This window comes from Netta rufina, assembly GCF_964035555.1.
Source record: "Netta rufina genome assembly, chromosome: 4".
Classification (NCBI taxonomy): Eukaryota; Metazoa; Chordata; class Aves; order Anseriformes; family Anatidae; genus Netta; species Netta rufina.
This window is the reverse complement of record NC_140127.1, coordinates 11,482,852-11,496,382: the sequence shown is the minus strand read 5'-3', so window position 1 is coordinate 11,496,382 and position 13,531 is coordinate 11,482,852. Positions and strand designations below refer to the sequence as shown.

General features: G+C 35.4%; 1 protein-coding gene across 1 annotated transcript in view; it reads left to right on the top strand.

The window, feature by feature from the left end:
- The window catches only part of CCSER1 (coiled-coil serine rich protein 1), a gene marked incomplete at both ends in the record, with an annotated part of 580,304 nt that overhangs the window by 53,774 nt on the left and 512,999 nt on the right, over nucleotides 1–13,531 (top strand). Inside the window, one exon of the mRNA XM_084286653.1 lies at nucleotides 8,617–8,710. Coding sequence (XP_084142779.1) covers nucleotides 8,617–8,710 — 94 coding nt within the window. The remainder of the gene's footprint in view (nucleotides 1–8,616; nucleotides 8,711–13,531) is intronic.

Genomic DNA, 13,531 nt, shown 5'->3' with positions numbered 1-13,531 from the left:
TGACTCCACAGTGTATGGCCTGACAGGAGCACTGTCAGCTCCTGCCACCAGAGGTGCTCAAGCTTTGTGTTGTGTTATATTTCTGTGGCTTCAGCAGGAAGACTGTATTGCAGTAGTGAACCCCATATGGGTCAGTGCAAACTGAGAAGTTAGGAGAGTCCATTAGTTATTAGTTATAATCGATCAGGCAAAAGGAGCATCATTACAGACATTGATTTAATGCACAAAGAGAATCAAAAGGGCAGAAACAAGAGTAGGATGGAAGATGGTATGCTTCCCTTGCACAGCCAGAACTGTGTGCAAAAAATATTTTGAGGAGCAGTACAATGGATCTGAGCTCTGTACTTGGACAATTTTCTCCACTGATAATCCTCTGTCTTTGGGTCTGAAGGGCACATTCATCTATATTATAAGTGAATTTCCACATTAGCTACAAAAAGAGTGTTCTTGCCAACCATTACAAGATGTATTTTTTTTTTTTTTTTACCTTTTCTAATGTCTCTCATATATGTGACTAGGGAATAATAAGCGTTTTGGGTGGTGCTATTCAGAAGAAAAGAATACTTTTAAGCTGCTCTTGGTATATGAAAGTTACCCAGAAACTTTACACTTGATGCAGAGACGTTTATACCATTGGCAGGGTTTCTGTTTGCAAGGCTTCATGTATTTTCATTTTCCTTTTGAAGTATGTGGGAGAGTGCAGAAGGCGAAATACTTCATTATGTCCATGAATTATTCAGGTACGGTTCTAGGAGTTAACATTACTTTAAATAGCTCAAGGTCTTTCATTTCCTTGAGTATATCTCAGAGTTTTCATTCTTATGCTGATTGTACACCACATTTCTTTGCAGAGTACAATTTTGATGAAGTGATATCTTTTGGCAATCTCTAGAAATCATTTGAGACTTGAAATATTTAATTCTGATCTTTTCCGGCATCAGATATGCAGTGACCCTGAGCAGATACAGGTGAATTGCCATACATATGTTCTTACAAAAGAATCAAATTATTCTCCCTAGAGTGTGTTTTCTTTGTGTTCTTTCAAAAGCATTGATCTCAAATAGCCTTCCACATGTATTTCTACGGAGGGAAAAAAAAAGGAATCTATAATATTAAATACAAAAATAGTACTATAGATATAATAACAGGCTATTTTTCTTCCAAAGAGGAATTTAATAAACCACATTTAGTGCCTCATTTGTACTGGGAGGCATGAGCAGTAAGCCCTTATATTTTGGAAAACAAAACAAAACAAAAAAAAAACAACACACACACAAAAAAACAGACAATAAGATTTGAAAACCTGTGTTCAGAAAATGGCTAAGAACAATAGCACAGAAGAGTATGATTCAGAAAGATGGCCAACACAGGGAGACAGGAAAACAAAACAGAACTCAAAGTATTTTTTGAAAAGTGGTTTTCATTCTTGTAGTTCTAAACTATCTTTGAAATTCCAGTGATTCTCACATAATCACTTATGAAAATGAGACATGGGCTATTGTATCAGGAAAAAAAAAAGTTTTAAAAGTTACTCTCCTGGATTTTAGGAATTTTCTAAAATACATGTATGTCCATATAGGATGTAGCTGCTGCTGCAGAACTATGTTTCAGAGTGGTACTCCCATGACCAAAGCTCCTCTTCTTGGTTTGGATTCTGGTAGCAGTATTTTACATAGGCACACACAGAAATGAATGCAGGTCTTGGTCTCATGTTTGTTCTTCAGGAATACAGATGCAAAGCTTAATCAAAAGCAACGTTAACAAAATGTATTCAGTATATTCAAGCTCATGATAGTAAGGTTGTATCATTGTGTGTATTGCCCAAGTTAGCATTCAGTGACTTCTGTGGGTGGCATCTTCAGCCATATTTGTCTGACAAATATCTATGAACTGAGTAACTGTGAACATGTAAGCACTTCAGTCTTGTAGCAGCATTAAGTTGCTTACTGGACCTCAAGATCTCAAAGGTCTTGAACAATCTCCAAGCAATAGTCAAGATTTTGTTGGAATATCACCGTACTGTAATGAAATGGAAATCTCTGGCACCTGTGTAATAGAACTGTGAAAACCATGGGAAAATGCCAGGTCCCAGTGGCAACATTTGTGTGAATATACAAAAGTACTGATCAGAGAACAGCCTACATCCCTTTGCTTAAACACAAAAAAGTTGTCAGAGCTGAATCTCCCTCAAGATACCAGCACAGAAAATGAAAGGAAACACAAGCTATTGAACACCATATTGACTATGGACTGCATGTTAATTAAAATAAAATTACAAAATAATGCATGCAACTCTCTGAAGATGCTGGTAATGGCAGAGAACCTGTGTCAGCTGCAGTTAGGACATTGCTATTACTTTATTATTTCAATGGTGTCTGAGAGGGAAGTCAAGAATAAAAATGTGTGTAAACATAAATAAATGATTTTTTAGATTTGGTTCCATTGATTTCTGGATTTTTTAAATGAGCAGATTTCACACCTAGAGCCTAGAGAGTTCAGTATATTAGTTAATATACTGAATTACTAAATTAGCAATTATTCAAATATTAGTTGTTAATGTTCAGTTCTGTATGGATTTGCCCTACCTTGTTTATATACGTTGTGCAATTTATATGATTTTGTAAGGTCCATTTTGGAACTGAATTGCATTGTTTGATGAAATAATATGCTTTAGTACATTTGTGTATTCATATGTATGTCTTATTGTCATTTTTGAATATCAGGGTAGTCAGTTTTTAAATGAGTATAGTTTAATTCCACAAGCAGTAATTTTACTAGCTATTTATATGTTTAAACTGGTTATTTGGAGTAATAATAATAATAAACAACAATAAAAGGGGTTTCATAAAGAAAATGTTATTTGGTTTTTGTTGTTTAATTAAGCCTAACAGTAGAAGTGAGACCTGTTATGTTGGGAATTTAATATGTACTTATTACTAAATCTCTTCTTATTTATTGCAGCTTTCAAACTTTCTAAAAGTTGTAGACTCTAGGTTGGAGTAGGGCTAAAAACATTGAAATGCTTTACTGTTTTGGAAAAGGACCAAGAACACATATATTACACTTAAGATTTCCTTGGAGTGAATACAAGAAAGAAAACTAGGAAGAAAGACAGAAATAGGGAAGGAACTATGATAGGTAGGTAGCCTCCTTCAGCAATCCTGGGTAAACTTACTGGATGGGACTTATATTTCTAGTATGTTTCTACTCCCGGAATGTTTCAGTTATTCCTGAGCTATATCTGTACAAACTACTGCATATCTTTTATAATTAAACTAGTTTGAAGTCCTATTTCTTTATTAAGAACATCTGGACCAAGTTAAAACTAAACTGAATCCCACTGGTGCCAATGAGCTTTGAGTAAGATACCTAATAGTTGGATGGAAAACTGTAGCTAAACGCCTTTTGTTTTGATGAAAGAATTTTCAATGCAAAAATACTTACTGAAAAGTTACTGAAATATTCTACTGAAATATTCTTGGGTTAATGCTGTGTTCTGCTACAGCCATCAAAGAACAAATGTACTGTTACATTTATCAAAAGCAGTCTGAAACAGTGTACAAGTTACTGTTTTTTCTTCCACATTATTAATATTTTAAATATAATTGTTAAATTCTTGTTTAAATATAAACTTGTTTGCATAGCCATAGTATTTCACCATGTCAAAGTTAGAAAAGTATGGAAACTGGGGCTGAAGCATGTCTTAAACAGGAAAACTGGAAAAATGACACCTGAGAGATGGGCAAATGGTAATTTCAGTATACCCTGACCTTCTCTCAGATACCGTTGGTCCATTTCTCTCTACTCTTCTTCCAACTAAGAAAATTCCAACTTCCCTTTGGGTTTCTGCATCTTAGGTATTGGTCTATTAAAATAACAGCGATGGAGGTCAGAATAGATACACTTGAGTGCTGTAACAAAAAGAGCGTGTAAAGACTCTGGATGGAGATGCGCTCAAAGTTACTTTATACTGAGCTTTGCATACAGGTTCTGCTCAAGGAAGCAGATGCTGCTGAGTGCTGCCTCCACAGTGGCTGATCAGCCTGCGTTGATGCAGGGGTGTGTTGTAGTTGTTAATGCAACCACCACAGAGGGAGAGACGCTGAGGTATACAAAATGGTTAGATAAATTGGAAGGAAAAAAACACCACCATGTGATTTCCTGATCCATTTTAAAGGCAGAATGGGGCTAGAAGTCAAGTGGGAAGCAGACACAGAAGTAGGAAATATGTCTCAGGGCTTATAAAGGGGCTATTACAAACTAAATAAGAAGGTTTTGCTGCAGAGCTTCTGCCCTTGCTAAATGATTTACCTTCTGGAACAAATAAATATGTCACCATAAATAGACAACAAACCTTTCCTTGGAACCTTGATGGAAATGTTCGTTTCTTTATGTAACAATGCCTTAAAACTATTCTCTTTGAATGCTGGTTTAGGGCTTCATCTCTCTCTTTTATTTTCTCAGTCCCTCTTTAATTATTTTTCTTTTTTTTTTTTTTGTTTTGTTTTGTTTTTTTAATTTAATTGCCTTGCTCTTCAAAGAGTGTAGTAGCAGTAGTGAGGGGGAGAGCAGGGAGAGGGTCAAAAGGTATTAAGCTTAAGAAATTACAGATGTTACCAATTGTCATATCAACAAAGGAGTTGCAAGGAGTGATGAAACTCCTAGCTAGGAGGCATAGGAGTGGAATACATTGGCATGTCTCAGAGCAGTACTGCTGAACTGTGGCATTAAGCAGATCCTTCCAGGGACCTTCTATTATGTTTTATATCTATATATTTACAGAAAATATTACTGTGAAGACAGAAGTTGGAACTTTACCAATGCTCCTCTGCTTGGATGTGCTTTTATGCATTCATGAGTTTGTTTATACCTCTTTTGCCTCTGGGGAGTGATTCCTTGCAAGCAAATGTTCCTCCTCAGTGGTGGATAACAAGAAGGAAGCCACTAAACTGGCAGAGTTGACACATCTAGCAGATAGAGAAGCTCACCGTGGCAAGTGTTCGTTCCTGTGGTGGTGGGTAGCAGCTGCTTTGTTTGTTCCCAGTTTTGTGAATTGTTCTTTTATAAAGAACAAGCAAACTCCTGAGGAAAGAGTGTTTGTTTGTTTGTTTAGTTAATTCTGAGAAAAATAAGTATCAGAATAAAACTTTATTACTTTTATCTTGTCTACTGTTGTTGGCACAGTCAGAGAGGCTTAGGAAAGGGGAGACAAGGGGGTTACAGCTGCATGGGGAAGACATCAGGTGGATAAGCAGAGATGTCGCTGTAAGGAGCAGGGTACACACCAGCCTTGCAGGACATGGAAGAACTTCCCAGTCAAGGACAAGAACAGATAGATGGGGCATGATTTTTCTCTGCTCTGAAGGTTACTGGAAGCAAGGGCCTTCCTGAAAGGCAATTTTATACAGGAGGAGACTTGTACACAACATTTTATTTTTAGTCCATCTTACTCAGTGGAGTTTCTTCAGCTTAGAAGACAAGGCCTGTGAATGACTACATTTCTGCAGTAACTGCGAGGAAATTGCAGGCAATCTCACAAGACTTTTGATGACGCATGATGATGCACAAGGAGTAGGAGATACTGAACTACCTTGAAATCATGCTCATTGCTATTGTTATGGTTCCTCAAAGGATGTTTAGCATTAATATCAATATGGGTTCAGTTGGTCAACTGTAATATGAACAATATTTCCAACTTAAAGAAAAAACCTTTGTGCTACTTGCTTTCTACGTTTAACCAGTACTGGCATGAAAAACTTTTAGATACTGCTTAAAAATTGCAGGGATTGTTCTGGACCTTTTCACTGGAATGCTTTTATTAAGTAATAAAACAATATAACAAGATATGTTTTACCTTCTCTGAGTTGTTTAATACATCATTTTGGTGAACCTTGAGTGCCTAATAATGTCTAAATTTAAAAATGGAATTTCAAAATAGAAGAAAAAGCTCTTAATTTGTTTAGACACCATTTCATTAATTTTTTTCTGATCTTACCTTGCTATAATCCTTGATTCTCCTTTTGGAAGACAGCTTGTAAAAACAGTTGGACAGATGGTTAAGTCATGTCTCTTGGAATATATGAAAAAGAAAAGAAAACAAATTTTCGTAGTGTCTTGTTGCTATTTTGAAAGATACTTAGCTGCTAACGGATCTGCATAAGCCCTAAATGAGATTTGTAGTCTTTGGTATTTCATTTGCTCCAACAGTGATTCAAAAGTTATTTAATTTTGTGGTTATCTATAACATTGAGCAATAGGTGTTCTCCCACTTTCATTTAATAGAAAAGACAGTTTTTTTTTTTTTTTAATTATTTTATTTTTAATATCAGAAAACTGGTTTTACTTTGGGTTTTTGTTCTATGTTAACATAAATGCAGACTAGATAAGTATGTATCTACGCAGGTATCAGATACCATAACCTGATACAATGCATCTGCATACTGCATTTTCATTAGTATGCTTTTGTTTTCTATGGTAAGAAATGATTTGATTATTGAATATCTACGTTTTGTCACCTTGAGGAAAAGAAATAGTTACTATGAAGAAGGTTGGCTAGCAGATCTCTGAGTTAAATTTTGAATGTTAAGATAAAGGGATTAAGATGTTCTGTGCTTGATGTGACTGTAGTCACATGTGATGGGTGTTTTCCTTTGTATGGAAGTTTCTCCACTTGATAATTCTCACTTTCTGTGCTCGGCATTTATAAATGCAATAACAGCATTAACAATGGGTTCTGCATCTCAGAAGAGGTATTCTCATGCTAGCAGTAAGCTAGGGAAAGAAAGCAAAAACAGTTATTATGTTGCCTGTGCACTGTTTCTGAAATAGTGGAAAACAGAATTTAAAGAAATCATTACTTGAGAGTTGAATAAGTGTAAGCTTTGAGTGTGAATAAGAATTGACATCTCTTATGGAGGGAAAAATACTTGAAAGAATTAGAAGGAACATAAAAAAAAATACTGTTGGAAGTGAGGTCAGGAAGGGCTTTTACTAGTCTGAGGTATACTACTCTTATATTTTTCTGCTTTCTTTACAGCAGATTTCTATAGCAATCTCTAGCCCCCCAAACAGGTTGATTCATGGCTTCTTGCATGCTGAAATCCAGTGTCCCTTGGTTTAAATTTGAGTGGGCAGCATAAGGGATGTCTGGGGTGCCAACATATTAAAGGGGGGGGGGGGGTGTCTACTGATTTTTTTCTCTGGGGAATAGGCTACGGATCATGCCTGTTGTAGATTTGTAGATTTTCAAACAAAATACTATCTGGAGAATATGTGTATTTTTGATTAGACATTGGAACTGTGGAGAAGATTATGAATGTCATGATATTATCATGTCAGAAGAAATGCTTACCTGACTGTATGTGATACTACTAACTCTATTTTCATCTGTTGAGCATAGCATCTTTAAATTGGTAGAGACTAGAGAAAACAATCGCCTCCTCTCTTTGTTTTCCATAATTGCCTGTGGTGAGCATAGGAATGGAGAACAATAAATAGGTGAACTGTCCTGGTGTGGGTTGCCTGCAGCCATGCTACCAGCAGTTCGCTTTGTTCCTCTCTGAGTGGTGAGAGCAGAGGCTGTCTTCAGCCAGGGCTCCCTGTATGGAGCTGTCTACGTTTGTGGGTCACCTACTTAGAGACCGATTGTTGTCTTGTGGATGGCTGCAAGTAATGATTGTCCGAACAGGCCTTTATTGAGGCCAAACTGAATGCCATTTCGTGACCACAAATGAAACCTGAACAGTGATACTGATGGAATATAAGCTCACAGAGTAAAGATGTCTACCTGAGGCACAATCACTTACTTTACCTTCCAAGAAGCAAATCCTGGAGAGAAATGTGTAGTGCAAAGAAACTAAACTTGAGTTTCTTTTAATTTTAGACACCCAACCCCATTTAAAAATAATAAACAAATTCCAAAGATTGAATTATATAAGCCTCCCTTACCTGTCTGTGTTTGAAACTTAGCAAACAAAATGAATTACAAAGAGGGAATAGGGACCTAAGCAGCTACACCTTACAGTCAGGCTTTCTTCTCTGTCATTGTAATTCTATACTACCCATATGAATACTTAAAATTCATGAATTGATTGCTCATGTCTGAATTTGCTGTTTATTCTGAACTTGTATCTCTTTATGTCTTGGATAAATAGAATAGTAAATCTCTGTTCCGATAATATTGGCAGACAATGCCAAAATGTAATGAAAAACAGATAGTGATAATTGTATATTGTGCTAAAAATAACATTTATGCTTCACAAAAAGTTATGTTTAAACTTGGGAAAATGCAAAAGGTATCATTGAACAGTTTAAAAAAAATAGTAATACAGACAGCATTACTTTTTTTTTTTTTTCAGTTAAATGTTGAAGATCCTGTAAAACAGGGAATGGTGACAAATACATGTCCTACTTACATAACAAATACATGGCCTACTTGGATGGTTATTACATACATTTTCTCACTAGTCCAATGTTAATAGAAAAACTTCCTGTAGCAACTTAAACATATTTTCCAGGTCTGACTCTTCATTCTGTTGTGTAGAAGAGTTTGGTTAACCCATTTGTCTAAATGCTTATTTTTCTTTTGTTGTTTGTTTTTAATTTAATATGTATTAGGATGTTTTGAATAACTTGGGTTCCTGTGAGTTGGATGAAGATGACCTAATGCTTGACTTGGAGTTTGTAGAAGAACAACAACACCATCGTTCCGGTAAGACAGATAAATACTGACTATCTTCAAGGAGACTATTATTTTAGAAATATGATGAAAATGAGTTCAGTACAATTACTTGGAAATAGTGAAGAGTCATTTTCTTAGAAGGGAAGAGCAGTATGCATTTCTTAGTACGATTTCTAAATGCTTGTGCTGTTTGCTAGGAAGATGCTCTCACATACTGCATTCGGTCTTCATATGGGTGGGTTATCAAAGGGAAGACATTTTTATAGATACAGAATTCCATCTGCACAGCACCAAGAGCTGACCCATTTGATTTTCTAGATATTTAGAATGACTTCTTCCACCAGGCAGTTACCATTCTGATGTAACTGCAACCTGATTTTGTGTGTGCTAGAATAAGATGCTTCAAATAAACAAGACTTCCATGTCTTCAGGCATGAGTTCAACTCGAATCTTTCACTCATGGTTGGTATGTACTCATGGCTGGTTAAGGCACTGTTGCACTGCATTGATTAATCACAATAGCCAAGGTGAACTTACAGTGTATTCAGAATAATTTTACAATAGGATTACCCAAGCCATGACACCTGCAGTGGGGAATCCTGCATTCCTTTTCCCAAAAACAGTAGAAGTCCTGCTTGCTCCAAAGGACTCAAGAGAAGTGTAAAGTGTGCGAAATTTATACTTAATCAGAGGTAGAGGTCTGAATTTGTACTCTGTTATGACTTGATATATATTTTTGATACTCTAATAATCACAAGGATGCTTATAAGTAGGAATATCTCTGACTATCTCTTTCACATGCTTTTTTCTGACCCTTTACTACTTCATCCACACATGGATATACCGACACTGCCCATTCATAAAGACTCATGTGGATGTGGGTTTATGACAGATGTCCCTGCAGGTGTGTATTATTTTAAGTTCTGCTCCCTCCTTTGATGAAAATTTACGCAGCAAACGAGTACAGAGAAACCATTGCTGCTTGAATTACGCTCCTGTTTCCATTGTTCTCTGTATGATAATTCTTGAAGTTTGTATTTAACCATTGTGTTATACCATTTTAAACCTGTTTGCACACCTACCTTTAGAATAAAACATGAGCTCCATTGCATTTGGTAGAAAGCAAAGTTGCCAGAGAGTATGGAGGGCTATAACAGCAATGTGTATGATCATAGTTTCCTAAATCGTCAAGAGCTAGGAAGCTGGAGGGTACAATAAATTAACTGCACAGAAAGGTCCTTTTAAACCAATAATGAATAACACTGCTAAGTGGTTGCAGAAAGTCAACTCATGGGTGAAAAAACATGGGTCAAAAATTTCCAGAGACCAGCCTTGCTTTTTATAAGAAATTGTATTGTTTAGACTTGCTTATTCCCTGGGCCTGTTGGAAACAAATTAACTGGCAGAATCATTTTCCATAAATAAAATTTCCTAACATGTTGTGCTTTGCCTCATGTGTGTTTTCCTCCTTTTTTTTTTTTTTTTTTTTTTTTGATATTTTAAAGAACTGAATTAATGGTGACGGAAAAGTTATGCCCAGTGTATTATTAAAAAGACTTGTAGCAGGTTCTGGAAAAGCTAGGATTATAATGCCTATTTTACATTCTCTTTGTGGAAAAGTAATTAAGATGGAGATGTGATATGACACACAATCTTTCTACTCTTGGCTCATTATCCGGAGCAAATGAGATGCCTTTAAAATGGAAAGATCTACATAGGCCTTTGAAAAATGGTAGCCATTTCTGTTCTGAGCAGTAATGTAGAGACATGTTTGTTGCAGTATATACGTCATCTTTAAACACAAAGGTGTTTCTCTTAATAGCATTTGCTTGGTGATTTGTCTGTCTGGTGGTGGTGCTAGCTGCAGAAAATTTAGGATTGGCCTAGTTATCACTTGTTTTATTCAATAGTTCAGTTAGAAGAAAGAATTGGAAGAAGAGATCAACAGTATAAGGTGAACGAATTTCACCAGATAAAGAAGATGTCTTTGTTTATACTGGGTTAGGATCTGGCACAAGATAGTTATATGTGTTTGCTTAAAAGTCATTGTCTTAAGTCTTTTCTCATTGTAATATGGATTGATTTTCAGAGACTTTTATCAGCTTACTACTGAAGTACTTAAAGTCCTGAAGTTAGATGCTGCCATCTAAAGCCATCTAAACATTTTTGACAGGTTGCTGTTCTGGCTGCTATCTTAAGCTTTGGCCTACTTCCAGGATAAAATCTTTTCAGCCAGAATTCCCGTTAGTAATACCATATCAGACTTTTGTTTGTTTGTTTTGGCCTTGTTTGTTTGTTTGTTTTATCCCAGTAGCCATCTCCATTGATACGTAAATAGCATTCTTTTTCAATTCAAATACATTATAATATATTTTCAAGACTTTTTTTTTTTTAGAAGATAGCAGATAAAATATATATTTTCTGAAAGATCTTTAATCTTGCCCTTTTCATAGAATCACAGGGAGACATGATACACAGATACCATGCTGAAGATAAACCAGTATTTGATTTTTTTTTTTATTCTAATAGGATTTATTTAATGCAAGGGGTTATTTTAATTCTTTCAGCATGTAACTCTTCTGAAAACCAGAGTAAATAATTTTCCATGTATTTGTGAGTAGTTGATTTGTTGGGCTTTTTGTAAAAGCTTCTTTAAGGCAATGGCTTGCTTATGGCCTTTGCCAAAAGTCATTGAAGACAATCCCAGCCATGAAGATTTGTGAACCTCATTTTTCCTGTTGGTATGTACATCATACATAGGCTTTATCCCTGCACTGCATAAGCTTTATGTATTTAAACAGTTTTGTAGCAATATTTATTTATATTCATAACAAGTTCCCTAAGTTGCTCTGTATGTGTGACATTCACGTGTATTGTACTGTAGGTGTAGTCAGCTGGAAGTTAATGCAAGTGCTTTTAGATCTGTTATAAAAATGAGAGTGTTGATTAGTATAAAAATATGACATGAAAATAGAGAAATATGTGCTGCTTTTTGCATGAAAATCTTCACGTTGTCTTCAGGAAATCAAACTTACCAACACTAGCGTGATTGTACTGCAAAAATATCCTATTATGTTCTACATGATAATTCTGATAATAACATTTATTAGGTTAGAGCCATCAGTCCTACAGCCATCTTACAATTTACTTGTGCCCCAACACTGCACTTTGTCTCCTTATAAGAAAATCTGTGGGGAATTACTATAATGGGAAATGTTCCAAGAGAAGCTCTGCTTGGTAATTTAATAAATATGTTGAAATATGAAGAGGTGTAATTGGAAAAGAATTCAGTTCTTCTGTTCTTACTGAGGGATAACTAATGAATCGGGCAAGTTCCTATTCTTCAAGAGCCTAAAAAAAATCTCAAAAATGACAAATTACATGGTTATAAGCGCTAGCATGACATCTTGACTTGAATATCCAAAAAATGTTCCTTGGTTAGGAGGCTATATGCAGCAGGCTCTAACATTGAAGCATAGCAATCCTCAATTGAAATGCCACACTTAGTGTAAATACAGTTGATGAGCTGGTTAATGGCGAATTGAGAAAGTCTCTTAACTGTCATTAGGAGCCCCAGAGTTTTAAAAATATATTAGTTAAAATCAGATTTGCAATGATTTCTGTTGTTTATCTGCTGTGGTTGAAAGGAATAGTATTTGTTAGGGTGTATAGTAGTATAGGCTGAGGATACGTCTTTCTGATTTTTCTACCAAAGTTGACAGTAAGTTGAGAATTTAATGAAACAATTATGATGTGTTGATCTCCTTTAATTTTGGTGTCTGATTTTGAATAGAAAAATGAAACTCTGCTGGAAGATTTTCTGGGAGAAATGTGTATTAAGGAGTGAATTTTAAAACAGGAACTAGAAGCCAGTTGACAGGCAAGGGAACATTGCTCCAAAAAGTAGCACTGTGTATTAATTAGTGTAATTAGTAGTTAATTAATGTGTAATAATGTAGAATTAGAAAGGTAGAAATGTAGAGGCCAAGATCTTTTGCCGCTTCTTTTGTTTGCTTTCAATTATTTATTTATTTTTTTTATTACTCCAATTAAATTTGTGCTTGTGTTCTTGTTCTGTTCTCTGGTTGCCCTCCAGCAGCAGCCTCATGAAATGGAGTTCCTTCAGAAAGGTGCTGTGAACTGTGATGACTACTAGAAATTGCAAACTATCCCTAGCTTTTTATCTAACCATATGATTGAAGATAAGGAGATCCCTGCAAACCTAGTGTAGATGTTCCTACATTGAATGGAGAATTCTGTCCTCTGCGAGTCTAAGCATGGCTTTACAAGTCTGGAATCCTTAATTTCTGACCTTTCCTTTAGTGAGTTTAGTGTAGTAATTTCCTTCTTTTCCTTTTGTTTTTAAGACTATATTGCTGAGAAAGATAATGTAAAATAGAGACTTTCTATTATCCCACCTAACACAATTGCTTTCAAATCTAATAAAATAATATTTATGTATACTTAGTGAGTGGAGAGCATTACTGCATACAAATGCAGAATATTAATCAACTTGATTTGCTGAGATTTTTCCATACAGTTCTCTAGCTAGGGTGTTTAAAGCTAAGCATAATATGACATACATGATGAGCCTTGAGGGGGGCTTTTTATTACTCTAAGTAAATTAGACTTTTAAAATATGCTCCAGTGTTGATTTCCTGTTGTAAACTAATGAAGTTAGCAGTTTCTATAGCAGGAAACCATGACCTGTTTATAGAAAGTGACAGCATTAATTTAACCTTACTTATTTTTGTTTTCCCTGGTGAAACATAACTTACAAGTATTGATTACTCAAATATATAATGAAGACCTTTATTTTCAGTGATATAAGCAGTGGAGAATTTATGAAAG